The 27,694-nt window shown below is 45.4% G+C and overlaps 1 protein-coding gene across 1 annotated transcript in view; it reads left to right on the top strand.

The window, feature by feature from the left end:
• The window catches only part of CASQ1 (calsequestrin 1), a 119,337-nt gene that overhangs the window by 34,269 nt on the left and 57,374 nt on the right, over positions 1 to 27,694 (top strand). Inside the window, exon 3 of the mRNA XM_089664930.1 lies at positions 21,551 to 21,651. Within this exon, the coding sequence (XP_089521056.1) occupies positions 21,551 to 21,651 (101 nt within the window). The remainder of the gene's footprint in view (positions 1 to 21,550; positions 21,652 to 27,694) is intronic.

Below are 27,694 nucleotides of genomic sequence, written 5' to 3'. Positions count from 1 at the left end.
TTGCCTTCTTTGTGTTGCATAAAATACTGTTTTCACTTTTTTTTTTTTTTCATGCTTTTCTGCCTCTCAGCGCTGCTGATCTTTTGCAGCCACTTTTGGCTACATACAGTAGCTGCGATGTCAGCTGCACATCATGGGTCAGGACCGGCACACTGATGGAGACAATGGTGGACCATGTCTGCGCAAAGTGTTGCCTCCACCAGGGGCGCGTGTGGCCAAGCGACAACACAGGAGAACAGTTAGGAGGCAGTTGTCACCCCTTAAGAAGAACAGCCTGAGTAAGGAGCTTTTAGAGAATATTTTAAGGAAAGCTGCAGATTTAATAAGATTGAAAAGAGCTTGTCGAAATGAGATTAGCATATTAAAGTTCAGATGAGATCTTAGTAATTGGTTCTAATACCTTCTGATCCGCTCATAAGAGATATGCTGTTATTTGAATTTAATTTGCTATATATACGGATATGACTTAGTAGTAAATCTAAAAATAGAATATATACATATATATATATATATAAATATATGTATATATTTAAAAAAAAAAAAATTATATATATATATATATATATATAAAATAATAGTTAAATAAAAATTATATATATGTATATATATATATATATATATATATATAAAATAATAGTTAAATAAAAATTATGTATATATATATATATATATATATATATATATATATATATAAAATAATAGTTAAATTAAAAAAAAAAAAAAATATATATATATATATGCTAAACATTCTCTCTCCCTCTGTATATATATACATACATATATACACACACATATATAAGAAAATGTATATTTATTTTTCTTTCATATGTCTGGTTGGCTCTTCCCTTTAACTTGATTTAACTTGAATAAAAATAATTACAAAACATTAAATAAATAAATAAAAAAAATTAAATATATATATATATATATATACATATATATATATATATATATATATATATATATATACTGTATATATTATATACTAAACATTCTCTCCCTCTCTGTATATATATATTCACACCTTAAATCACTGCTCCAGTTCAACTTTTTTTTTTTTTGTGGATCAGAGAATTAGATTCTCTGTCAGGTTTTTATTGTTCTCCTTGTCACCAGGGAGAACAATAAAGAGATATGCTGTAATTTGAGTTTAATTAGCTATATTTTCGGATATGACTCAGTAGTAAATCTAAAAATAGAATATATATATATACTGATAAATATATATATATACTAAAATTATCTCCCTCTCTCTGTATATGTATATATATATATATATATATATATATATGTGTGTAAATAATAACAAAAAATATATATATTTATTCTTCCTTCATATGTTTGGTTGGCTCTGCCCTTTAACTTGATTTTTTAAAATACCTTAAATCACTGCTCCAGTTCAACGTTTTTCTCTTTTTACATTTTTAAATGGATCAGAGGACAACTAGATTTTCTGTCAGGTTTGTATTGTTCTCCCTGTCACCAGTAGGGAAATTTCACTTTCTGTCCAGGTGTTGAGGGCCCAGGAAAGAAGAATTATCCCTGGGAGATCACAAACAGCATTTAATGCGCATCAGAAGTTTTATGTGAAAAAGATTTGGGGTGGCATTTGGGTCTTAGTTGCAAAAACTTGAGTCACAAGTTAGGTTCTCAGCAAGGTATCGTGATCTTGATGTTGAGATGTGGTGTCACCGTGTGGGTGACACCCACTTAATGAGCGAGGAGGTTCTGAGTCAGTGAGAGTGTGATCAGCGAAGACAACGGTTGTGATGAATAAGGGGCACATAGAATGGAAAACTCTTCCAATTCAGATGGCTGAGGAGTTGTAGTTCCTCAGAAGATGTTATCTGCCTGGTTTGTGTGCTAAGTCTATGTCCACTGTGCAGTGGCGGACTGACAACTCAACCCGGGGGGGGGGGGCAATAAGGGATCATGGGGCCCCTGTGTCCTTGCCCAAACTCAAAAAACCCTATGAAAAAGGTACCAGGGGCATCTCATGGGGCCCCCTACTGACCCCAGGCCCTCGGGCAGTGCCCGAGTTTACAAATGGTCAGTCCGCCCCTGCCACTGTGATACATCAATAGTGGAAGGAATGGAAGAAATAGAAGGGTAGAATGAAGGAACGGAGAGGTGGAAGGGACTAAGAAAAAAAAACAAAAGAAAGAATGTGGGGGGACAAGTTAGGAAGAAAGGAGGAAAAAAAAGAATGGAAGGAATATATGAGTAGATTGAAGCAGGAGGGAATGAAGGGGGGGAAGGAAAGGACAGGACAGAGAAAAAAGAAAGGAAGAAAGGAAAAGGAGGAACTGAGGAGAGGAAGAAAGAAGGAAGAAATGAAGAGGGGGGGAGAGGAAAGAATGGGAGTAAAGAAGAAGGAAGGAAAGAAGGGAAGGAAAGAAAAAGTATGAAATAAATCAAAGAAGAGGAGGAAGATAGGGAAAATGGAAGATATGGAGGGAAGGAAGGGGGCTGAAAGGAATGGGGAGGAGGAAAGAAGGATAGAAAGGAGCAGTGGAAGAAAAAAAGTTAAGAGGAAAGGAAAGGAGAGGAGAGTAGAGGAGAGGAGAAGAGAGGAGAGGAAAGGAGAGGAAAGGAAGGAATAGATGAGTGAAATAAAGCAGGAGGGAATGGAGAGGAGGAAGGAAATGAAGGGAAGAATGTAAAAGGAAAGATGAAAGGAAAGGGAGGAACTGAGGGAACTAAGAAAGGAGGGAAAAAATGAAGGGAGGAAGGGAAATGTAAGCAGGAAATGAAAGGAGAGTAGGAAGAATGGAAGAAATGGAGGGATGGGAGGAAGAAGGGAGGAATGGAGAGAAGGAAAGGGAGAAAGGAAAAAGTTTAGAAGAAAGGAATGGAAGGAAGGAATGGAATGAATAGAAGGATGTAAGGAAGAAGGAAGGAATGCACAAAAAGAAAAAAGGAGATTACTAAGGAAAAGGAAAGGAAAAGTAGGAACAGAAGGGAGAAAAAGAGAAAGGAGGAATGGAGAGGGAGTAAGAAAAGTATGTGACTAAGGAAGAAGGAAGGAAAGAACAGGAGGAAGGAAAAAGTAAGGAAGAAATGAAAGAAGAGGAGGAAGGTAAAAAAGAATGGAAGAATTGGAGGGATGGGAGGAGGAAGGAAGGAATGGAGAGAAGGAAGGAAGAAGGATATAGAGGAAGGGAGGAAGGAATGGGTTAGGAAGACAGGAATGGAATGAATAGAAGGAATGCAGGAAAGGAAGAAAAGGAGATGAATAAGGAAAAAGGAAAAAGGAAGGAAAGGAGGGGAGGGGAGGGGAGAAAGGAAAAGGGAAGAAAAAAAAAGGGAAAAAAAAAGAATGGGGAGGGGGGGTGGGGGGAACTATGAAGGAACGAAAGAAAGGAGGGGAGGATGGAGTTTATATGGAAGAAATTAAATGAGAGGAGAAATGTAGGAAATAATGGAAGAAATGGAGGGATGGGAGGAAGGTGAAAGGAATGGGTGGGAGGAAGGTAGAAAAAATAGAAGAAATGGAGGGGTTGCAGAAAGATGGAAGGAATATAGATGAGGAAGAAGAAGGATAGAGAGAAGGGGAGGAAGGAAGGAAAAGGAAAGGAAAGGATGAAGGAGATGGGGGGAAAGAAGAGAAGGAAGGAAGGAAGGAAGGAAGGAAGGAAGGAAGGAAGGAAGGAAGGAAGGAAGGAAGGAAGGAAGGAAGGAAGGAAGAAAGGAAGAAAGGAAGAAAGAAAGAAAGAAAGAAAGAAAGGATAGAGAGAAGGGGAGGAAGGAAGGAATGAAAAGGAAAGGAAAGGATAGGAAAGGAAAGGAAAGGAAAGGAAAGGAAAGGAAAGGAAAGGAAAGTAAAAGAAAGAAAGGAAGAAGGAGAAGGGGGGAAAGAAGAAAGAAAGAGAAGGGGAGGAAGGAAGGAATGAAAAGGAAAGGAAAAAGGAAAGGAAGAAAAAGGAGATGGGGGAAGAAGGAGATGGGGGGAAAGAAGAGAAGAAAGAAAGAAAGAAAGAAAGAGAAGAAAAGAACTGAAAGGAACCATGGAAGAAAGAGAGTAGGAAAATTAATAAAAGTAGGAAATAAGTTAGGGAAGGAAACACATGAGGGAAGGAAGGAACACATGGAGAGAAGGAAGGAGAAGAAAAGTAGGAAAAGAAGAAAGTTAAGGAAAAGAAAGAATGTAGAAATAATGATTGCACTCCTTTAACCTTCCTGTCCAGCTCCTTTCTCTGAATGCTAAATCTCATTTCCTCCTTATTGATGCCCTGGAGAAATGCTGTTATTTTCCTTATTCATAAACAATCTCACAGAAGGAGCAGGTTACAGACATTAAAGACTAGGTCCAATTAACTTTAAAAGTGAAGCGGCTGGTTTCCATAGAGACCCCTATTCGGCTAAAAGCGGGGTGGAGGGCTCCAGGCGCTGAGGCTTTGCGGAGAACACAATGTTTTAGTGGAACAAAGCACAAACAAACTCGGTTGCGTTAACCTCGCTGATAAACTACTTGCTCATTAGCGGTAGATTGGTGTAATGCTCAGCGAGATGGGCCTGGCACGCACTCTGAAAGCCTCTATATTGGAAGCGTCCACAGAAGGACTGGTGGGCCCACTCCTCAGGGGGCTTCTTATCAGAAGGGTGGAAGTTAATCTTGAGTGGCCGTCATCTAAATGGAGATGATGGCTTCAGAGAGAACCAGGTTAAGAAAATCAATACACTCCACCGCAGTCGGAATGCACTCTTTTATTGTTATTGTATCAACTGCCAATTTGCTGCAACTAGAAGATGTAACAAAAAAAAAGCAAGGAATGGGTCATGGTACGTCTTCTCAGTTGCAACATTCATGGAGATCTGTCATCAGTCTCTATCCAAAGTGCTGTGAATGAACCCACTAGGGTAGAATATAGGGTGTGCCACCTTTGATTTGGAAGTGGGTGTGGGCCCTTTCAGAAGTCCCGTGCCACCCTTATTGTCTTGCTCAGGTTACGCTTTGAAGCTACAGAACCCCCCCCCCCCATACTATGGAGATGCAGAGGTGTTCCATCATCCTGTCCTAGGGTGACAACGCTGCTCCTCCATACGTACAGGACAGTGAGTGAGCGTTGTCACTGCAGGACAGGAAGTGTCCTAATGGCAGGATCACTAAGTAAAAATAAAAGGAAAAAGGCTTTTCCAGAATTCCCAACTCAGGCCAACTGCCAAGGCTGGTAAAAAAGGCAAATGAGGATGTCCCAAAGAGCATTGGTGCTCAGGTATGGTCATACTGATTGAATATAAACAGTGCGGCCTACATGTCGAGGGTACGGTCATACCAGTAGACTGTAAATCATTGTGGCCTACATGCCTCAGGTTTGGTCATACTGATTGTATGTAAACAGTGCGGCCAATGTGACTGAGGTACGGTCATACTGATCAACTGTAAACATTGTGGCCTACATGTCTGAGGTGTGGTCAAACTAGCCAACTGTTGACAGTGCGGCCTACATGCCTGAGATACAGTCATACTGATTGAATATAAACAGTTCGGCCTATGTGCCTGAGGTACAGTCATACTGATCATCTGTAAACAAGGCGGCCTACATGCCTGAGGTACAGTCATATCAGTAGACTATAAATCAGTGCGGCCTACATGCCTCAGGTATGGTCATACTGATTGAATGTAAACAGTGCTGCCTACATGCCTGAGGTACAGTCATACTGATCAACTGTAAACAAGGCGGCCTACATGCCTGAGGTACGGTCATACCAGTGGACTGTAAATCAGTGTGGCCTACATGCCTCAGGTACGGTCATACTGATTGAATGTAAAGAGTGCGGCCTACATGCCTGCGGTACGGTCCTACAGATCATCTGTAAACAAGGCGACCTACATGTCTCAGGTATGGTCATACTGATTGAATGTAAACAGTGCAGCCTACATGCCTCAGGTACGGTCATACTGATTGAATGTAAAGAGTGCGGCCTACATGCCTGCGGTACGGTCCTACAGATCATCTGTAAACAAGGCGACCTACATGTCTCAGGTATGGTCATACTGATTGAATGTAAACAGTGCGGCCTACATGCCTGAGGTACGATCGTAATGGTGGAATTGTGTCCATGCTCCATCTGACAGCACAGCCATCTACTCTGTATAATACCATACTCATAACACTCAGAGGGGGCTGAATATGTGACCACCCTTCACACACATCTGTTTTTCTTCCCAACAAAAGACCATGTGGAGCCTCGAAGTTGGGGGATGGTTCTGGCATTGAACCTCACCATGGAAACAGCTCCTATGGTGATGTGTAACTTGCAAACGCTTCCACAACTACATACCGTATCAGAGCATGGACGGCCTTGCCATGTAAATATACCCCGTCTATTCGAGGCGACACAAAATGGCCTCCACAATGGCAAGGTCTCCTTGGCAACGCCACCTCAAGCCTCATAATATCGCTACCAGCCGCATTACTCCAGCTGAGTAAAGACAGCCGCCAACGTCCAGCCAAAGGTCAGCCGCGGTGTTTGTTTGCTGGATTTTTATTAGCTGACGTATATTTTTTTAAAAATCGTGACATGAAAAAATGAAGTCGTTGCGAACCCAATGACTCGTATCTTGCGTCAGCGATCTCATATTAACATGTTATTGTATATTTTCAAAAGGCGTGAAATCTGAAGCTTTCGTTAAAATGATCCCTGGCGATCCTGCCATAAGGGTCCTTAATCATGTACTTCCTGTTGTAGCACTTCCCCCTAAGGAGTTGCTGAAGTTTGGGGTCCCTCCATAGTCCTGCACGGCCAGGAAACACGTATGTCCACACTGACGTGCATTTAGGAGTCAGTAACCAGTCTTTGAGCTTGTTTTTTGGATTTTATTAGGAGGGTTTCGACTTGGATAGAGTAAAGGGTGTATGGGATGCCCAATGGAACTGAGAAACCGAGGACAACTTCCTGAACTATGTACAAGTGGTTACAACGAACAGTCTCTTCTGGAGATCTAGCCAGCATCTCCTGTAGTACCACCCCAGACCCCAGATAGTCCTTATCCAGCTGTTCTGGGGGAATCCCTGACCATTGGATCCAGTGTAGGCCACATAAATAGTGAAACAGTCCTGGGTGGCAGGTGAATCCAGCTTCCCACTAGAGTGCCTCCTTCTCCTTTCTGGCCCAGGGGGTGCAGGTCTACTCACTCAGTCCTTCTTTTGTGCTTCTGGTGGGTCTATGGCTGCTACCAGACCTTTTAGCTGGGCTGCTCCTTCCCTGCTGCACAGGTGGTCCTCGCTCTGGTGGCCGGTGAAGGTCTGAGCTTTCCTCCATCCAAGCTCCACTGCCTCTCTCTATCCTCTCTCTATCTGGACACCCTCCCAGGCTCCTCTCTCCAACCTCACTCCATCTCCAACTTCCTCCCAAACTCTCCTAGAACTCCTCGTGCATCTGAGCAAGCTTGGTTACTCTTAAAGGTCGTCCCGGCCCCTTGCTAAGCCTCCAGTTGGGGATTGGCCAGGATCCTCTAAGTGTACAGACTAGCCACTCCTCAGATCCACCCACTGCTTCTACACCTTTCTCCAAAGTTCTAGAGCAGTGGGGAATTCCAGACGACTGGTCAGCACAGCCTCTCAGCTCTGACCACAATTTGACCCCTGCTAGCTATCACACCCAGGCTGCTACTTAGCCCCCCTAGCTAACAACTGAGGTCTAGCTCCCCCTAGCTGACTAGAAGGGTGCTACACTGTTATAGGGTCCAAATTCTGCTCCTGTGTTGTCACCCTGCTCCCAATGTAAACTACAAGTGGGTGTTTCAACACACATTATGAAGGCATGGTCCACCGTTGTCACATACCGAACACATCATCAGCAGGACAGAAGGACAAGATGGGGGACCTTCCCGGCAAATCCGGGACAGCTGGCATCTATGATTATGTAGGCATGGTCCACGGTTGTCACCATCAGTGAAACCTACTTGCTAACATTATGGACTTAGACAGGGGCGAACTGACCATTTGGAAACTCGGGCACTGCCCAAGGGCCCGGGGTCAGTAGGGGCCCCGTGAGATGCCCCTGGTACCTTTTTCCTAGGCTTTTTTGTGTTTGGGCAAGGACACAGGGGCCCCATGATCCCCTATTGCCCGGGGGCCCCATGAGTTGTCAGTCTGCCCCTGATCTGGAGTGCGTTTCTATAGTGTGAACCGGCCCTAAATGTGAACCCCAGGCACCAAAAGTCTTTCATGTGACCCTATACAAACGATGGCTCGTATCGCGCCGTCACCGATCGAATTGCACGCATCATGATGGTGTCTTGCGCTCGCCGCAATCTTCCAAGAAGAAGACCTTTGCTATGAAATCCAAAGTCTAGGTTCAATATTAATGAGCAAGATCACCGGAGGCGCGGGGATAATGACGCATCAAGAGAGCGGGGAGGAGAGCGCCTCTGCCATCACACGGGCTGCGTTCCAAGAAGCGAGGAGGCCGGCGCGCATCGAACCCCTCACCGATTCTTGGAACAGAAGAGGCTCGGGGCTCTTGACAACAGACATAAGTGCCATTTCTTTGTGATGATAGTGCCATGAGAAGTGCCTCTGAAATACGTGACTGTTAGAGGCTGTTCATAAATTCCCAATACGGAGCTCCTTCACCCAGCCTCAGCCTTGCAGGGCGTTACAGGCGGCGGATATCAATACCAAATCTGAAACTGACACTTGCCGCCTTCTAAAATAAATACTTTTTTTTTTTTTTTAAAGAATGCGTATCTGCATTAGGTTCATTTTTAATATCTGACTGGTGTTCAGCTTTAAGAGGGCGGAGTTGGGAACAGCTGGCTTGCGGAAAACAGAGAATCAGGATAAGTTGTTCCCGGAACACCGGGTAAAAAATTGGCCAGTAATTTTAATACAGATAGCTGCCCCCCCCCCCGGGTTCCCGCTGAACTTCTTCCTGACCACGCAGCGCAAAGGGGATGTGCTGTAACAGTTGTGGGTTCAGCTGGCGGGCCTCCCAATAACGTGTCGCTAGGCCCGCCCCCCTCCTGCTCTGCGAATGAAACACCAAGGCCAACGGGGATGTGTGATGTACAAATCCAAGGAGGCACAGCGGGCACAACACACCTCATCTGTCTAAGACAGCGGTCTCCGAACTGTGGCCCGCGGGCAGGATGTGGCCATGTGGGCACTATTCCCCCCACTGACACCAACAATAGGGCACTATTCCTCCCACTGACACCAATGATGGGGCACTATTCCTCCCACTGACACCAACAATAGGGCACTATTACTCCCACTGACACCAATGATGGGGCACTATTCTTCCCACTGACACCAATGATGGGGCACTATTCCTCCCACTGATACCAATGATGGGGCACTATTCCTTCCACTGATACCAATGATGAGGCACTATTCCTCCCACTGACACCAATGGTGGGACACTATTCCTCCCACTGATACCAATGATGGGGCACTATTCCTCCCACTGACACCAATGATGGGACACTATTCCTCCCACTGACACCAATGATGGGGCACTATTCCTCCCACTGACACCAATGATGGGGCACTATTCCACCCACTGACACCAATGATGGGACACTATTCCTCCCACTGACACCAATGATGGGGCACTATTCCTCCCACTGACACCAATGATGGGGCACTATTCCTCCAACTGACACCAATGATGGGGCACTATTCCACCCACTGACACCAATGATTGGGGCACTATTCCTCCCACTGATACCAATGATGGGGCACTATTCCTTCCACTGATACCAATGATGGGGCACTATTCCTCCCACTGACACCAATGATGGGGCACTATTCCTTCCACTGATACCAATGATGGGGCACTATTCCTCCCACTGACACCAATGATGGGGCACTATTCCTCCAACTGACACCAATGATGGGGCACTATTCCTCCCACTGATACCAATGATGGGGCACTATTCCTCCCACTGACACCAATGATGGGGCACTATTCCTCCCACTGACACCAATGATGGGACACTATTCCTGCCACTGGCACCAATGATAGGGCACTATTCCACCCACTGACACCAATGATATGGCACTATTCCTCCCACTGATACCAATGATGGGGCACTATTCCTCCCACTGACACAAATGATGGGGCACTATTTCCCCCACTGGTACGAATGATGGGACACTATTCCCCCCACTGACACCAATGATGGGGCACTATTCCTCCTACTGACACCAATGACGGGGCACTATTCCACCCACTGACACCAATGATGGGGCACAATTCCACCCACTGACACCAATGATGGGGCACTATTCCTCCCACTGACACCAACAATAGGGCACTATTACTCCCACTGACACCAATGATTGGGGCACTATTCCTCCCACTGATACCAATGATGGGGCACTATTCCTCCCACTGACACCAATGATAGGGCACTATTCCTCCCACTGACACCAATGATGGGGCACTATTCCTGCCACTGACACCAATGATGGGTCACTATTCCTCCCACTGACACCAATGATGAGGCACTATTCCTCCCACTGACCCCAATGATGGGGCACTATTCCTCCCACTGACACCAATGATGGAGCACTATTCCTGCCACTGGCACCAATGATAGGGCACTATTCCTCCCACTGACACCAATGATGGGGCACTATTCCTCCCACTGACACCAATGATGGGTCACTATTCCTCCCACTGACACCAATAATGAGGCACTATTCCTCCCACTGACCCCAATGATGGGGCACTATTCCTCCCACTGACACCAATGATGGAGCACTATTCCTCCCACTGACACAAATGATAGGGCACTATTCCTCCCACTGATACCAATGATGGGGCACTATTCCTCCCACTGACACAAATGATGGGGCACTATTCCTCCCACTGACACAAATGATGGGGCACTATTTCCCCCACTGGTACGAATGATGGGACACTATTCCCCCCACTGACACCAATGATGGGGCACTATTCCTCCTACTGACACCAATGACGGGGCACTATTCCTCCCACTGACACCAATGATGAGAAACTATTCCTCCCACTGACACCAATGATGGGACACTATTCCACCCACTGATACCAATGATGGGACACTATTCCACCCACTGACACCAATGATGGGGCACAATTCCACCCACTGACACCAATGATGGGGCACTATTCCTCCCACTGACACCAATGATGGGACACTATTCCACCCACTGACACCAATGATTGGGGCACTATTCCTCCACTGACCCCAATGATGGGGCACTATTCCTCCCACTGAAACCAATGACGGAGCACTATTCCTCCCACTGACACCAATGATGGGGCACTATTCCTCCCACTGACACCAATGATGGGGCACTATTCCTGCCACTGGCACCAATGATAGGGCACTATTCCACCCACTGACACCAATGATATGGCACTATTCCTCCCACTGATACCAATGATGGGGCACTATTACTGCCACTGACACCAATGATGGGGCACTTTTCTTCCCACTGACACCAATGATGGGGCACTATTGCTCCTACTGACACCAATGATGAGAAACTATTCCTCCCACTGACACCAATGATGGGACACTATTCCACCCACTGATACCAATGATGGGACACTATTCCACCCACTGACACCAATGATGGGGCACAATTCCACCCACTGAAACCAATGATGGGACACTATTCCTCCCACTGACACCAATGATGGGACACTATTCCACCCACTGACACCAATGATTGGGGCACTATTCCTCCCACTGACACCAATGATGGGGCACTATTCCTCCCACTGATACCAATGATGGGGCACTATTCCTCCCACTGACACCAATGATGGGGCACTATTCCTCCCACTGACACCAATGATGGGGCACTATTCCTCCCACTGACACCAATGATGGGGCACTATTCCTCCCACTGATACCAATGATGGGGCACTATTCCTCCCACTGACACCAATGATGGGGCACTATTCCTCCCACTGATACCAATGATGGGGCACTATTCCTCCCACTGACACCAATGATGGGGCACTATTCCTCCCACTGACACCAATGACGGGGCACTATTCCTCCCACTGACACCAATGACGGGGCACTATTCCTCCCACTGACACCAATGACGGGGCACTATTCCTCCCACTGACACCAATGATGGGGCACTATTCCTCCCACTGACACCAATGATGGGGCACTATTCCTCCCACTGACACCAATGATGGGGCACTATTCCTCCCACTGACACCAATGATGGGGCACTATTCCTCCCACTGACCCCAATGATGGGGCACTATTCCTTCCACTGACACCAATGACGGGGCACTATTCCTCCCACTGACACCAATGATGGGGCACTATTCCTCCCACTGACACCAATGACGGGACACTATTCCCCCACTGACACCAATGACGGAGCACTATTCCTCCCACTGACACCAATGATGGGACACTATTCCCCCACTGACACCAATGACGGGGCACTGTTCCTCCCACTGATACCAATGATGGAGCACTATTCCTCCCACTGACACCAATGATGGGGCACTGTTCCTCCCACTGACACCAATGATGGGGCACTATTCCTCCCACTGACACCAATGACGGAGCACTATTCCTCCCACTGACACCAATGATGGGACACTATTCCTCCCACTGACACCAATGACGGAGCACTATTCCTCCCACTGACACCAATGATGGGGCACTATTCCTCCCACTGACACCAATGACGGAGCACTATTCCTCCCACTGACACCAATGATGGGGCACTATTCCTCCCACTGACACCAATGACGGAGCACTATTCCTCCCACTGACACCAAGGATGGGACACTATTCCTCCCACTGACACCAATGATGGGGCACTATTCCTCCCACTGACACCAATGACGGAGCACTATTCCTCCCACTGACACCAAGGATGGGACACTATTCCTCCCACTGACACCAATGATGGGGCACTATTCCTCCCACTGATACCAATGATGGGGCACTATTCCTCCCACTGATACCAATGATGGAGCACTATTCCTCCCACTGACACCAATGATGGGACACTATTCCTCCCACTGATACCAATGATGGGGCACTATTCCTCCCACTGACACCAATGATGGGGCACTATTCCTCCCACTGATACCAATGATGGGGCACTATTCCTCCCACTGACACCAATGATGGGGCACTATTCCTCCCACTGACACCAATGATGGAGCAGTCAGAGGGGGCCTGTAATAATAGCAGGGAGGGGGGCGGAGTTTTCAAAAAGGCGCTTGCGTTTGGCGGATGGCATCTGTCTTGCCGGTAAAGTCATTATTTCTGGTAATTAGAGACAGGAGGTGAGTGGCTGTGATAAGCCGTGCGTAGGAGTGGACGTCTCCCGGGGTACAATCATTTGCAGCGAGTTACCTGGGTGACCCGACTCCGCCGTACTTTTCTTCCTTCTCCCAGATGATACTTAGTCACTAATAAGGACAACATGAACGATAAAGCGTAATCTGTGTGCGTTCCGCCTTCCCCCTCCCCCATCATCAATGTAATAACGACATTTTTATATAAAACCTTTCCATTTACATTACATATTTTAGGTCCAGTGATGTCATCACTGGGTCTCTGTACTGCTCTATACGATGCAAGCAGATCATGGCTGGTAGGAGGGGCCATAAGGGGACTGTACCATAAGGGGGCTTCCTTAAAACATCATCAGTGCTCCTCTGCAGAGCCCTCAGCCCGGGTGCAACAGTTATGTGAAGACCACAATGCCTTGATGGGTGCAGTCTGGAGGAGTGGGCGTTCCAATGCCAATATAGGATCTTGAGCCTCCTTGATTGACAGGACTGAAATCCAGTGAATGAAAGGGGCGGGGCCAGGGAGAGTCAGGTTAGATCTGGGGTCCCCAAACTGCGGCCCGTGGGCCAAGTCCAGCCGTCACAAGAGAGGCTGTCTATGGTCTGTGCCTCAACCTGATGTAAGGGAGGCTCTGATGAGGACTGTGATGAAAAGGGGGGGGGGGGTCTGATGTGAGGAGGATTCTGATGAGGACCCTGATTTAAGGGGGGACTCTGATGGGGACTGTGATGTAAGGGGGATTCTAATAGGGACTGTTTTAAGAGGGGACTCTCATGTTAAGGGGGACTCTGATGTAAGGTGGAGGGGGCTCGGATGTAAGGAGGACTCTGATGGGGACCCTGATGTAACGGGGGACTCTGATGGGGACTCTGCTGTAATGGGAAACTCTTATAGAGATCCTGATATAAGGAGGGACTCTGATGGGGATCTTGATGTAAGGGAGGACTCTGATGTTAGAAGGGGCTCTAAAAAGGACTCTAATGTGGAGGGGGAACTCTGATGTAAGGAGGGACTTTGATGGGAAGCCTGATATATGGGGACTCTGTTGTAAGGGGGGACTCTGATGGGGACTCTGATGTAAGGAGGAGGGGGCTCGGATGTAAGGGGGACTCTGATGTAAGGGAGGACTCTAATAGGGACTCTGATTTAAGGAGTGGCTCTGACTGGGTTTCTGATGTGGGGGGGGGGCTCTGACGTAAGGGGGGGGGGGGCTCTGACTGGGATTTTGATGTGGAGGGGGCTCTGATGTAAGGGGGGACACCAAAGGGGATCCTGGTGTAAGGGAGGACTCTAATAGAGACTCTGATGTAAGGAGGGCTCTGACTGGGACTCTGATGTGGGGGAGGGGGACTCTGATGGTAATCCTGATGTGAAGGGGGACTTTGGTAGGGACTATGATGGGGACCTTCATGTAAGGGAGGACTCTGATGAGGATCCTGATGTAGGAAGGGCTCTGATAGGCACTCTGATGTAAGGGGGGCTCTGCCTGAGACTCTGGTGTGGGGGCGGGGACTCTGATGGGGGTCCTGATGTAAAGGGGACTCTGATAGGGAGCTTGATACAAAGGGGACCCTAAGCAGGGAGGACTCTGATGTTAGAAGGGACTTTGATGTCGGGGGAGGGGACTCTGATGGGGACCCTGATGTAAAGGGAGACTCATGAATTTTATCAAACTGATCTCGTCATCCTGCAAACATTTGAAAAGATACTATGTAGCCCTCACACTGAAAAGTTTGGAGACCCCTGGGCTAGATGATGCTGAGCGTCCTCCAGCTAGGAAATGGGGCGGAGCTCTCTCTGATTGGCTGCAGCTTCTGATGCACATGGTGAGAAGCTCCCCAGAGAGTCCAAGGCAATGCTTGTGGAAGGAGGAAGGAGACTCTGCGAGATGGAACCCTCAGCGCACTCACTTGTACATCTATGTAAACCAGCAGCAACAATGTAACCAATCAGCACCAAGGTGTAAAGTAGGTAAGTATATGTGTCCATGGGGGGGCGCCATATCTGCTCGTCACATAGGAGGCCCCGGAAATATGGAACATCAGAGCCCACCCATGGGCGCCTTGTGTCGTTCCAGCGATAGCTCCGCATTTGGAGGAACGCACCGAAGTCTCCCCTTTAAACGCACAGATTGCAAACAGCTTGAGCGATTCCCGTTAGCCCCGCCCGCTTTGTCTCCGGGACATCTGCCGCCGATTTACTGCAAAGGGAAATATTTTGGTCAGATGGGCGATTCGTGATTGGTGTTAACGCAAGCAGAAAGCAGCGCGAATCTGGGAACGGAGACGGGGGGGTGGGGTGCTGGGGAACGGTGGACAGGAGCCTTCTCACCGAAAATCCAGCCAAAGAGAGAGAAGGCTTAGAATCTTTCCATATGTCCGTTTACAGATGAAAAAACAGACCCCAATATATCTCTATGGACTAGCGGATGTAAACGGATGATCATCTGTTTACATCCTGTAATGTCTGCATCCGTTAAGATCTATATTTTTTTTTAATGGAAGAAAAATGGATGAAAGCCATATATAAACGGACAAAAAATGGCTGTAAATTGATGAAAAAGAATGTAAACGGACAGAAAAAGGGTTGTAAATGGACGAATAACAGCTGTAAATGAATGTAAATGGATGTAAACAGATGAAAAACTGATGTAAACGGACAAATACCAGATGTAAATGGATGTAAACAGATGAAAAATTGATGTAAACGGCTGAAAAAACTGATGTAAGCTGATGTAAACAGATGAATAACAGATGTAAACAGATGTAACTGAATGTAAACAGATGAAAAACGGATGTAAACAGACAAAACAAAATGTAAACTGATGAAAATGGATGTAAATGGATGTAAACGGATGAAAAATGGATGTAAACGGATGTAAATCGATGTAAATAGATGAAAAATGGATGTAAACGGACAAAAAAGGATGTAAATGGATGAAAAATGGATGTAAACGGATATAAATGGACGAATAAAGGATGTAAATAGACGAATAAAGGATGTAAACGGATGTAAATGGACAAATGATGGATGTATACGGATGTAAATGGATGTAAACGGATAAAAAACAGATGTAAATGGATGTAAACAGATGAAAAATAAATGTAAATGGATGTAAATGGATGAAAAATGGATGTAAACAGACTCAGGGTCCTTTCACATGATGCGGACCCATTTAGCGGATCTGGTTACTCGCTCTCCTCAATGTGTAGTCGGATTAAAACGGACTGCCTGTCCATTTTCATCCAACAGACGGAAGGGGAATTGGATCCCCACCCGTGCCTTTTTGCAGATCGGATTGGATGTTAGCGGGTGTAAACGAAAACATGTCCGTTTACGCCCACCGCTCCATAGAGGAGAATGGAGGTTCCGATCGGGTTGACCAGAAAAATGGGCAGGAGTACCTGATTGGAAGGTCCGTGTGAATGAGGCCATACGGTCCATTTTTGCATTGGTAAAGGATGTAAAAAATGGATGTAAACAGATGTGAACTGGTGAAAAAATGAATACAAACTGGTGAAAAATGGATGTAAACTGATGAAACATGGATGTAAACTGATGAAAAATGGACATAAACTGATGAAAAATGGACATGAACTGATGAAAAATGGATGTAACCGGATGAAAAACAGATGTAAACTAATGAAAATTGATGTAAACTGATGACAAACAGATGTGAACTGATGAAAAATGGCATAAAGTGATGAAAAACTGAAGTAAACTGATGAAAAATGGATGTGAACTGATGAAGAATGGACGTGAATTAATGAAGAATGGACGTGAACTAATAAAGAATGGACGTAAACTGATGAAAAACGGATGTGAACTGATGAAAAATGGATGTAAATTGATGAAAAATGGATGTAAACTGATAAAAAACGCATGTAAACTGATGAAAAATGGACATAAACTGTTGAAAAATGGATGTAAATTGATGGAAAATGGACATAAACTGATGAAAAATGGATGTGAACTGATGAAAAATGGACGTAAACTGATGAAAAATGGATGTAAATTGATGGAGAATGGACGTAAACTGATAAAAAACGGATGTGAACTGATGAAAAATGGATGTAAATTGATGAAAAATGGACGTAAACTGATGAAAAACGCATGTAAACTGATGAAAAATGGACATAAACTGTTGAAAAATGGATGTAAATTGATGGAAAATGGACGTAAACTGATGAAAAATGGATGTGAACTGATGAAAAATGGACGTAAACTGATGAAAAATGGATGTAAATTGATGGAGAATGGACGTAAACTGATAAAAAAACGGATGTAAACTGATGAAAAATGGACATAAACTGTTGAAAAATGGATGTAAATTGATGAAGAATGGACGTAAACTGATGAAAAACGGATATAAACTGATGAAAAATGGATATAAACTGATGAAAAATGGATGTGAACTGATGAAAATCAGATGTAAACTGATGAAAAATGGATGTAAACTGATGAAAAACACATGTAAAGTGATGTAAAATGAACATAAACTGATGAAAAGCTGATGTAAACTGATGAAAAATGGATGTGAACTGATTAAAAATGGACATAAACTGATGAAAACGGATGTAAACTGGTGAAAAATTGATGGAAACTGATGAAAAATGGACGAAAACTGATGAAAAAAGGATGTGAACCAATGAAAAAGTGATGTAAACTGATGAAAAATGGATGTAAACTGATGAAAAACAGATGTAAACTGATGAAAAATGGACATAAACTGATAAGAAACTGACGTGAACGGATCTGTTTTGGGCTTTTTCACACACCCATTTTTCAGGCGGACCCGATCGGAACCTCCATTCTCCTCTATGGAGCGCTGTGTCCGTTTACACCCGCCGACATCCGATCCGCCAAAAAGGGACGGATGGGGATCCAATTCCCCTTACGTCTGTCGGGTCAGATGGACAGGTGGTCTGTTTTCATCCGATCGCCCATTGAGGAGAGCGAACTGAGCAAGCGGATCCACTGAACGGGTGCATCCCGTCTGAAGGGATCCCCAAGGACGTAAAAAACGGATGCAAACTGATGAAAAATGGGTGTAAACTGATGAAAAACAGATGTGAACCAATGAAAAATGGGCGTAAACTGATAAAAAACAGATGTGAACCGATGAAAAATGGGCATAAACTGATAAAAAACAGATGTGAACCGATGAAAAATGGGCGTAAATCGATGAAAAAACAGATGAGAACTGATAAAAAATGGGCGTAAACTGATAAAAAACAGATGTGAACTGATGGAAAATGTGTGTTAAGCTGATGATAAAATAGATGTGAACCGATGAAAAATGGACGCAAACTGATGAAACAACAGATGTGAACTGATGAAAAATGGGCGTAAACTGATGAAAAAACAGATGTTAACCGATGAAAAATGGGCGTAAACTGATGAAAAACAGATGTGAACCGATGAAAAATGGATGCAAACTGATGAAAAAACAGATGTGAACTGATGGAAAATGGGCGTTAAGCTGATGAAAAAATAGATGTGAGCCGATGAATAATGGGTGTAAACTGATGAAAAAACAGATGTGAACCGATGAAAAATGGGCATAAACCGATGAAAAAATAGATGTGAACCGATGAAAAATGGACACAAACTGATGAAAAAACAGATGTGAACTGATGAAAAATGGACGCAAACTGATGAAAAAACAGATGTGAACCGATGAAAAATAGGCGTAAACTGATGAAAAACAGATGTGAACTGACCTGTTTTGAGCTCTTTCACATGGGCATTCCGATCGGCCTTCCTGCCCGTTTTTCAGGCGTACCCGTTTGGAACCTCCATTCTCCTCTATGGAGCGGCGGGTGTAAACGAACATGTGCCCGTTTACACCCAACGACATCCGATCCGCCAGAAAAAGAGACGGAGGGAGATCCAATTCCCCTTCCGTCCGTCGGATCGGGTCGGATGAAAATGGACAGGTGGTCCGTTTCCATCCGACCGCCCGTTGAGGAGAGCAAGCATCCATTAAAGTGACTGAGTGCCGTAGAGCCGCCCGGAACCTTTTTACTGAACGGCCAATCACCGGCTGCCGATACCAAGCATGAGATTGGCTCGTTTTAACCACTTCCAGCCCGGGATGCTCTAAAACATCCTCAAGTGGTCAAAAGAGAAAACAATGTTTTATTACTGTCTGGAGAGATATTTGTTCACTTCCTGTTTCGGTGTGCGCACAGGAAGTCAGGGGAAGTCTCCCTTATGGTGCAGGAAGTCAGGGGAAGTCTCCCTTATGGTGCTGATGAAAAATGGATGTAAATTGATGGAGAATGGACGTAAACTGATAAAAAACGGATGTGAACTGATGAAAAATGGATGTAAATTGATGAAAAATGGACGTAAACTGATGAAAAACGCATGTAAACTGATGAAAAATGGACATAAACTGTTGAAAAATGGATGTAAATTGATGGAAAATGGACGTAAACTGATGAAAAATGGATGTGAACTGATGAAAAATGGACGTAAACTGATGAAAAATGGATGTAAATTGATGGAGAATGGACGTAAACTGATAAAAAACGGATGTAAACTGATGAAAAATGGACATAAACTGTTGAAAAATGGATGTAAATTGATGAAGAATGGACGTAAACTGATGAAAAACGGATATAAACTGATGAAAAATGGATATAAACTGATGAAAAATGGATGTGAACTGATGAAAATCAGATGTAAACTGATGAAAAATGGATGTAAACTGATGAAAAACACATGTAAAGTGATGTAAAATGAACATAAACTGATGAAAAGCTGATGTAAACTGATGAAAAATGGATGTGAACTGATTAAAAATGGACATAAACTGATGAAAACGGATGTAAACTGGTGAAAAATTGATGGAAACTGATGAAAAATGGACGAAAACTGATGAAAAATGGATGTAAACTGATGAAAAACCTCCCTTATGGTGCAGGAAGTCAGGGAAAGTCTCCCTTATGGTGCAGTTATTAAACACCCGATGGGACCTGAATCCAGTCTGTTTTTATTTTATCGACTGATTTTTTTTTTTCTTGTAACTCAAAATAGTAACGTCATGCCGCCAAATGTTGACCTTCATGGCCGATTCATGCGAAGTACGAATGTTATGCGTTGGTCCACTCTAAAGGTCAGCTTAATTCTCAGTGCAAGCAGAAGTGCGGATATTACGTTTGGCTAGGCCGTCGCAAAGGTTACATTACCATAGGAGGCCCAGATGCTGCGACTTCGATGGTGGGTTCAGGTGTTCATGTCGATGAAGGGGTGGGGGGTGGGGAAGAAAGGAGGAACCAGGGAAGACCGGAATCTGTTAGCAAAATAAACTTCGGCCTTAGGCGTCCTTTATCGCATCACCGTACGTGCGGTAATTTAGACCTCAACAACCAGGGGCGGACTGACAACTCATGGGGCCCCCGGGAAATAGGGGATCATGGGGCCCCTGTGTCCTTACCCACACTCAAAACCACACAAAAGAAAGCCTATGAAAGGTACTAGGGGCATCTCATGGGGCCCCCTACTGACCCGAGTGGTCAGTCCGCCCCTGTTAACAACTTACCTTAACATACGTTTACCGCTGGCACGGACGATGAGCACATCGACTTTTTGCAGGCTCTTAACAGCTGCCGCGCTCGCCCGAATAGCAGGGGAGATCAGATTACACAGAAAGCTGTAGGGCTTTGTGGAAGGGCATAGTCCCTCATAAATTCCTCTCCTAGCAGAGCCACAACCATTCCACGTGGACATTTATGCACAGGAATTCAAGAAAAACGCAGCTTGCTTTGCAAACATGGGGGGGGGGGGGTCACCAAAATTTTTGAGTCCACACCCAAAAATAAAATCGACCCCAAAGAATTACAATTTCTCTATAAACAGGATGAGAAATAAGCCGGGGAAGGAAGGGAAAGATATGAAGAGTATATCTGCCTACGTGCTTCACAGGGGCGGACTGACCAATTGGAAACTCGGGCAATGCCCGAGGGCCTGGGGTCAGTAGGGGGCCCCCTGAGATGCCCCTGGTACCTTTTTCATAGGCTTTTTTGAGTTTGGGCAAGGACACAGGGGCCCCATGATCCCCTATTGCCTGGGGGCCCCATGAGTTGTCAGTCCGCCCCTGGTGCTTCATTTCCATATCTTGAAGGATCTACACAGGCTTGTCCTCCAAGATAAATGGTGTCAAAGTTGGATGTTGGGTAGACGCTTAAATATCTTGTACTTCCGAAAAATATCTGGCAATGCTGGAATAATGACCATCTCTCGTTTTGTGTGTTGCTTTTCCAGGACTGGACGAAGAAGACAGTATCTACGTGTTTAAGGACGATGAAATGATTGAGTATGACGGAGAGTTCTCAGCCGACACCTTGGTGGAATTCTTACTTGACGTAAGTTGTGGCTTCAGCCTCATTTGACCTAAGTCTTTGGTTTTTCCATTTTTTTTTTTACGACTCTTCCTTTTATGGTGTACACTGCATGGCCAAAGATATTTGGACCCCTGACCATCACACCTATACGAGCTTGTTGGGCATCCCATTCCAAAACCATGTCCATTAATAGGACGTTGTCCCCACCTGTGGAGCTGTAACAGCCTACACCCTTCTGGGAAGGATTTCTGCAAGATTATGGACTATTCCTCCTGGAATTTGCATCCATTGAACTTTTGCGAGGTGAGGTAGATGAGAAGAAACAATGTCATCATTTAGGGTGGGACAAGCAGAGGTAGATGAGAAGGCCTGGCTCACCGTCAGCATTTCAATTCTTTCCCAGGGGCAGACTGACAACTCATGGGGACCCCGGACAATAGGGTATCATGGGGCCCCCTACTGACCCCAGGCCCTCGGGCAGTGCCCAAGTTTCCAAATGGTCAGTCCGCCCCTGTTCCTTCCTACGGTGTTCGATAGGCGTGCGGTCAGGTACGGATACTAGACGGGAAGAACTGCCTTGCAATTGGCATTCCAGTTCATCCCAAAGGTGTCCAATAGATGTGAGGTCAGGTACTGATGTTGGAGGAAACAAAAACCTGATTTGGGGTTCCAATTTATTCAGTCCTCGCTACACATTTCGCTGTGTGTAACTCAACATGCAGCTGAACCCCCTTATTCTCCAACAAGCCAGACTGAATGTAATCTTGAAGCTTTATTAACAAAACAGGGCGGGTGAAACTAAGGCTATAGATGGTGATAAGTGATTCTCACCAGCGATGCTACCTTTAGGGGATGCAAGTCTTAATCCAACATGTGCTCCGATAGCTGGTTCCTTCTCTCACAGTTTCTAAGATGGAGGCTGAGCTCCCAGGATGCACCTGTTTCCTTTTCTGAGACTGAAAGATGATGGGACTTTTTTTAAAGCTGAACTGTCTCTAAGTTTCTGCAAAATAGTCCATTTAGTGGTCAAATTTGATATTGCAGGCAGAACAGACATAACATGTTCCGCTTGCCGGTGGCAGGACAAGTGTTTAGTAGGGTTGAGGTTGGGGCACTGTGCAGGCTACTCGAGTTCCTCTACACCGAACTTGTCAAAGGTGGTCAGTAGGATTGAGGTCAGGGCACTGTACAGGCCACTTGAGTTCTTCCACACTGAACTGGTCAAAAGTGTTCAGTAGGATTGAGGTCAGGGCACTGTACAGGCCACTTGAGTTCCTCCACACTGAACTGGTCAAAAGTGTTCAGTAGGGTTGACGTTGGGGCTTGATGCAGACCAATTGAGTTCCTCCACACCAAACAGGTCAACGATTTTCAGTAGGACTGAGGTCAGGTCACTGTGCAGGCCACTTGTGTTCATCACACTGAACTTCTCAAAGGTGTTCAGTAGGATTGAGGTCATGGCACTGTACAGGTCACTTGAGTTCCTCCACGTTGAACCGGTCAAAAGTGTTCAGTAGGGTTGAGGTCAGAGCTCTACGCAGATCAGTTGAGTTCCTCCACACCAAACAGGTCAAAGATTTTCAGTAGGACTAAGGTCAGCTCACTGTGTAGGCCACTAGTGGTCATCACACTGAACTTGTCAAGGTGTTCAGTAGGACTGAAGTCAGGTTATTGTGCAGGCCACTAGAGTTCATCACACAGAACATGTTTAAGGTGGTGTTCAGTAGGATTGAGGTCAGGGCACTGTGCAGACCAGTTGAGTTCCTCCACACTGAACTGGTCATAAGTGTTCAGTAGGATTGAGATCAGGGCTCTGTGCAGACCAGTTGAGTTCCTCCACATCAAACAGGTCAAAGATTTTTAGTAAGACTGAGGTAAGATCACTGTACAGGCCACTCAAGGTCATCACACCAAACTTGTCAATGGTGTTCAGTAGGATTGAGGTCAGGGCACTGTGCAGGCCACTTGAGTTCCTCCACATCAAATTGGGAAAAAGTGTTTGGTGAGGTTGAGGTCAGAGCTTTATGAAAAACAGTCAACATTCTCCACACTAAACAGGATTAAAGATATTCAGTGAGGTTGAATTCAGGGCACTGTGCAAGCCACTTAAGTTCCTTCACACTGAACTGGTCAAAGATGCTCAGTAGGGTGGAGGTCAAGACAGTATACAGACCGGCTGAGTTCCTCCATGCCAAACTGGTCAAAGATACTCAGTAGGGTTGAGATCAGGGCTCTGTGCAGGACACTTGAGTTCCTCCACACCAAACTAGTCAAAGATGTTCAGTAGGGTTGAGATCAGAACTCTCTGCAGACAAGTTGAGTTCTTCCACATCAAACAGGTCAAAGATTTTTAGTAGGACTGAGGTCAGGTCATTGTGCAGGTCACTCAAGTTCATCACACCAAACTTGTCAAAGATGTTCAGTAGGGTTGAGGTCAGGAGTATATGCAGACCAATTGAGTTCCTCCACACCAAACCAGCCAAAGATGTTCAGTAGGGTTGAGATCAGGGCTCTGTGCAGGACACTTGAGCTCCTCCACACCAAACTAGTCAAAGATGTTCAGTAGGGTTGAGGTCAGAACTCTCTGCAGACAAGTTCTTCCACACCAAACTGGTCAAACCATGTCTTTATGTAGCTGACTTTTTACACAGGGGCTGGAAGAGAAAAAGGCCTTCACCAAACTGGTTCCACAATGTTGGAAGATGACATTTGTATAACATGTCTTTGCATGATGTAGCCTCAACAGGAACCTTCACTGTAAACACTTGAGCTCAATCATTTGGAGGGGGTAACTATACTTTCGGCTCTATAGATAGGTGTAATGGTCACCTACCCTCAATCTTATGGCCTTATAGTGTAGGTCAATGGCTTCCGCTTAGTTGACAACATTTTTGGATTTCCCTTTCTAATATGAATGATCAGTTTCCCCGCACCTAATGTAAGTTGTTGGGTTTCCCCCATACTTTATGACAGCCCTTTTGTTTTTGCTCAGTGTACAGTAAGTCATCGCTTCCCCTCTTTTAATGCAAATACCTGGTCTCCGCTTACTCAAAATACGTCCCTGGCTTCTCCTTTTGTGATGCAAGTTTTTGGTTCCCGTAACATCATACGAACTTAGTATAAATCATCGTCTTATAAGTCTTTGGTTCCCGTAACTTGATATAAATCTTTTTTTTTTTTTACTTGAGGACATTGGTGTCCTCTTACTTGATATGGGTTACTGCTCCAGTGATGCCTAAAGATTAAAGTGGGGCAAAAGTAAAAAACAAAAAACAAAAATGTCCACAATTCCCTATGCTTATGCTTTTAAAGACTCTACCTGTATAGGAAAATACCTGTTGATCTGCCGGAAATACCCTCAACTCCCAATTTCCTGTTATAGATTGACAATAAATGTCTTTTCTGAACTGACATTGCGAGAAAAAAAAATGGTGTCAGCCCTGCCTTGTTGCCTTTTGCTAAATCCCTTTCTCCTCTGCTAATCTCCACCTCATAAGGGACAGTTGTTCTGTTGTAAATGGTGAGAACTGGAAGGACTCATTGAGATAACAGAGGAAATGTGGGCAGCACGGTGGTTAAATGGTTAACACTTCCATCTGGCAGTACTGGGGTCGTTGGTTTGAGTCCCAACCACGGCACCATCTGCCTGGAACTTGCATGTTCTCCCTGTGCCTGCTTGGGTTTATTCTGGTTTCCTCCCACACTCCAAAGACATGCTGGTAGGGTAATTGGCTCCTGTCTAAATTGGCCCTAGTCTGTGTATGTATGAATGAGAGTTTAGGGACCTTAGATTTTATGCCCCTTGAGGGTTAGGGACCTTAGATTGTACGCCCCCTGAGGGTCGGGGACCTTAGATTTTACGCCCCTTGAGGGTTAGGGACCTTAGATTTTACGCCCCTTGAGGGTTAGGGACCTTAGATTGTACGCCCCCTGAGGGTCGGGGACCTTAGATTGTATGCCCCTTGAGGGTTAGGGACCTTAGATTGTATGCCCCTTGAGGGTTAGGGACCTTAGATTTTAAGCCCCTTGAGGGTTAGGGACCTTAGATTGTATGCCCCTTGAGGGTTAGGGACCTTAGATTGTACGCCCCTTGAGGGTTAGGGACCTTAGATTTTACGCTCCTTGAGGGTTAGGGACCTTAGATTGTATGCCCCTTGAGGGTTAGGGACTGATGTGAATGTACCAGGGGTGGACTGACAACTCATGGGGTCCCCGGGCAATAGGGGATCATGGGGCCCCTGTGTCCTCACCCATACCAAAACCACACCCAAAAAAGCCTATGAAAGATGGAACACAAAGATGGCCAACTGTCAGTTTTCCATCGTTTTGTTAACCCCCCCCCCCCCAAAAAAAAGCACCTTGACACTAAAACTCATGAGACTAGGAAGCTGAAATGATCATGATCATACAAAACCAAATAAAGAAGATAAAAGATACAGAGAAGAGAGACAGTGAGAGCAACCAGACAGAGGGAAGACATAGAGACACCAGAAATAGAAGACAAAGAAGAGGGGTGGATGACAGATAGAGGAGAGATAGAGGAGACATACAGGAGAGACAGAGAGAATAGAGAGGGAGAGGAGAAACATAGAGAAAGAACAGATAGAAGAGACATGGAGGAGAGAGAGAGAGGAGTGAGAGGAGGGAGAGGAGGGAGAGAGTGAAGCAGAGGAGAGAGAGAGGAGAGACAAAGGAGAAAAAGAAAAGAAAAGAGAAAGGAGACAGAGGAGAGAGAGAAAGAAAGAAAGAAAGAAAGAAAGAAAGAAAGAGAGCAGAGGCAGTAGAGGTAGAAGAGAGACAGAGGAGAGAAATGAGAAAGGAGAGAGAAAGAGGAGAGGGAGGAGAGACAGATGAGAGAGAGAGAGGGAAGACAGAGGAGAGAGTGAGAGACAGGAGAGAGAGAGGAGACAGGAGAGAAAGAGGATAGAAAGGAGAGACAGAGGAAAGACAGGAGGGGGAGGGAGAGACAGAGGAAAAAGACAGTGAGAGAGAAGAGAGAGGAGAGAGAGAGGAGAGAAAGGAGAGAGAGGACTGACAAAGGAAAGAGAGGAGAGACAGAAGAGAGACAGAGGAGAGGGATGAAAGACAGAGGAGAGAGAGGAGAGAGACAGAGGAGAGAAAAAAACAGAGGAGAAACAGAGAAGAGAGAGAGGGGAGACAGAGGAGAGGGATGAGAGACAGAGGAGAGAGAGGAAAGATAGAGGAGAGACAGAGGAGAAGGATGAGAGGCAGAGGACAGAGAGGAGAGAGACATAGGAGAGAAAAAGACAGAGGAGAAACAGAGAAGCGAGAGAGGGGAGAAAGAGGAGACAGAGATAGGAGAAACAGAGAAGAGAGAGAGGGGAGATAGAGGAGTCAGAGATAGGAGAAACAGAGAAGAGAGAGAGGGGAGATAAAGGAGACAGAGGGAGGAGAAACAGAGACAAGAGAGAGGGGAGACAGAGGAGAGGGATGAGAGAGAGAGAAGAGAGAGGGGAGACAGAGGAGACAAAGAGAGGAGAAACAGAGAAGAGAAAGTTGGGAAAGAGAGGAGAAAGAGGAGAGGGATGAGAGACAGAGGAGAGAAAGGAAAGACAGAGGAGAGACAGAGGGGAGGGATGAGAGGCAGAGGACAGAGAGGAGAGAGAGAGGAGAGGGAAAGACAGAGGAGAAACAGAGAAGAGAGAGAGGGGAGACAGAGGAGAATGAGGAGAGGGATGAGAGACAGAGGAGAGGGATGAGAGACAGAGAACAGAGAGGAGAGAGAGAGGAGAGAGAAAGACAGAGGAGAAACAGAGAAGAGAGAGAGGAGAGACAGAGGAAAGGAATGAGCAGAGACAGAGGGAAAAGAAGAGAGAGAGATTGAAAGACAAGAGACAGAGGAAAGAGAGGGAGAATGTGAAAGGAGATACAGAGAAGAGAGAATAAAAGAGAGAAATGCTGGAGTCAGAGGAAACAGAACAAGAAATGAAAGGCAATGGAGAGACAGAGGAGGAAGAGAAAGCACATAAGAGAAACAGAGAAAAGAAAGGAGACAGAGGGGAATGGACACAACACGGGCAAACAAGAAGCTAGAAAAGAGACA

This window comes from Staurois parvus, unplaced genomic scaffold (assembly GCF_062004578.1).
Source record: "Staurois parvus isolate SC_StPar_1 unplaced genomic scaffold, SC_StPar_1.0 ptg002105l, whole genome shotgun sequence".
Taxonomy (NCBI): domain Eukaryota; kingdom Metazoa; phylum Chordata; class Amphibia; order Anura; family Ranidae; genus Staurois; species Staurois parvus.
The sequence above is the reverse complement of the archived record's forward strand: the minus strand, read 5'-3'. Positions and strand labels throughout refer to the sequence as shown.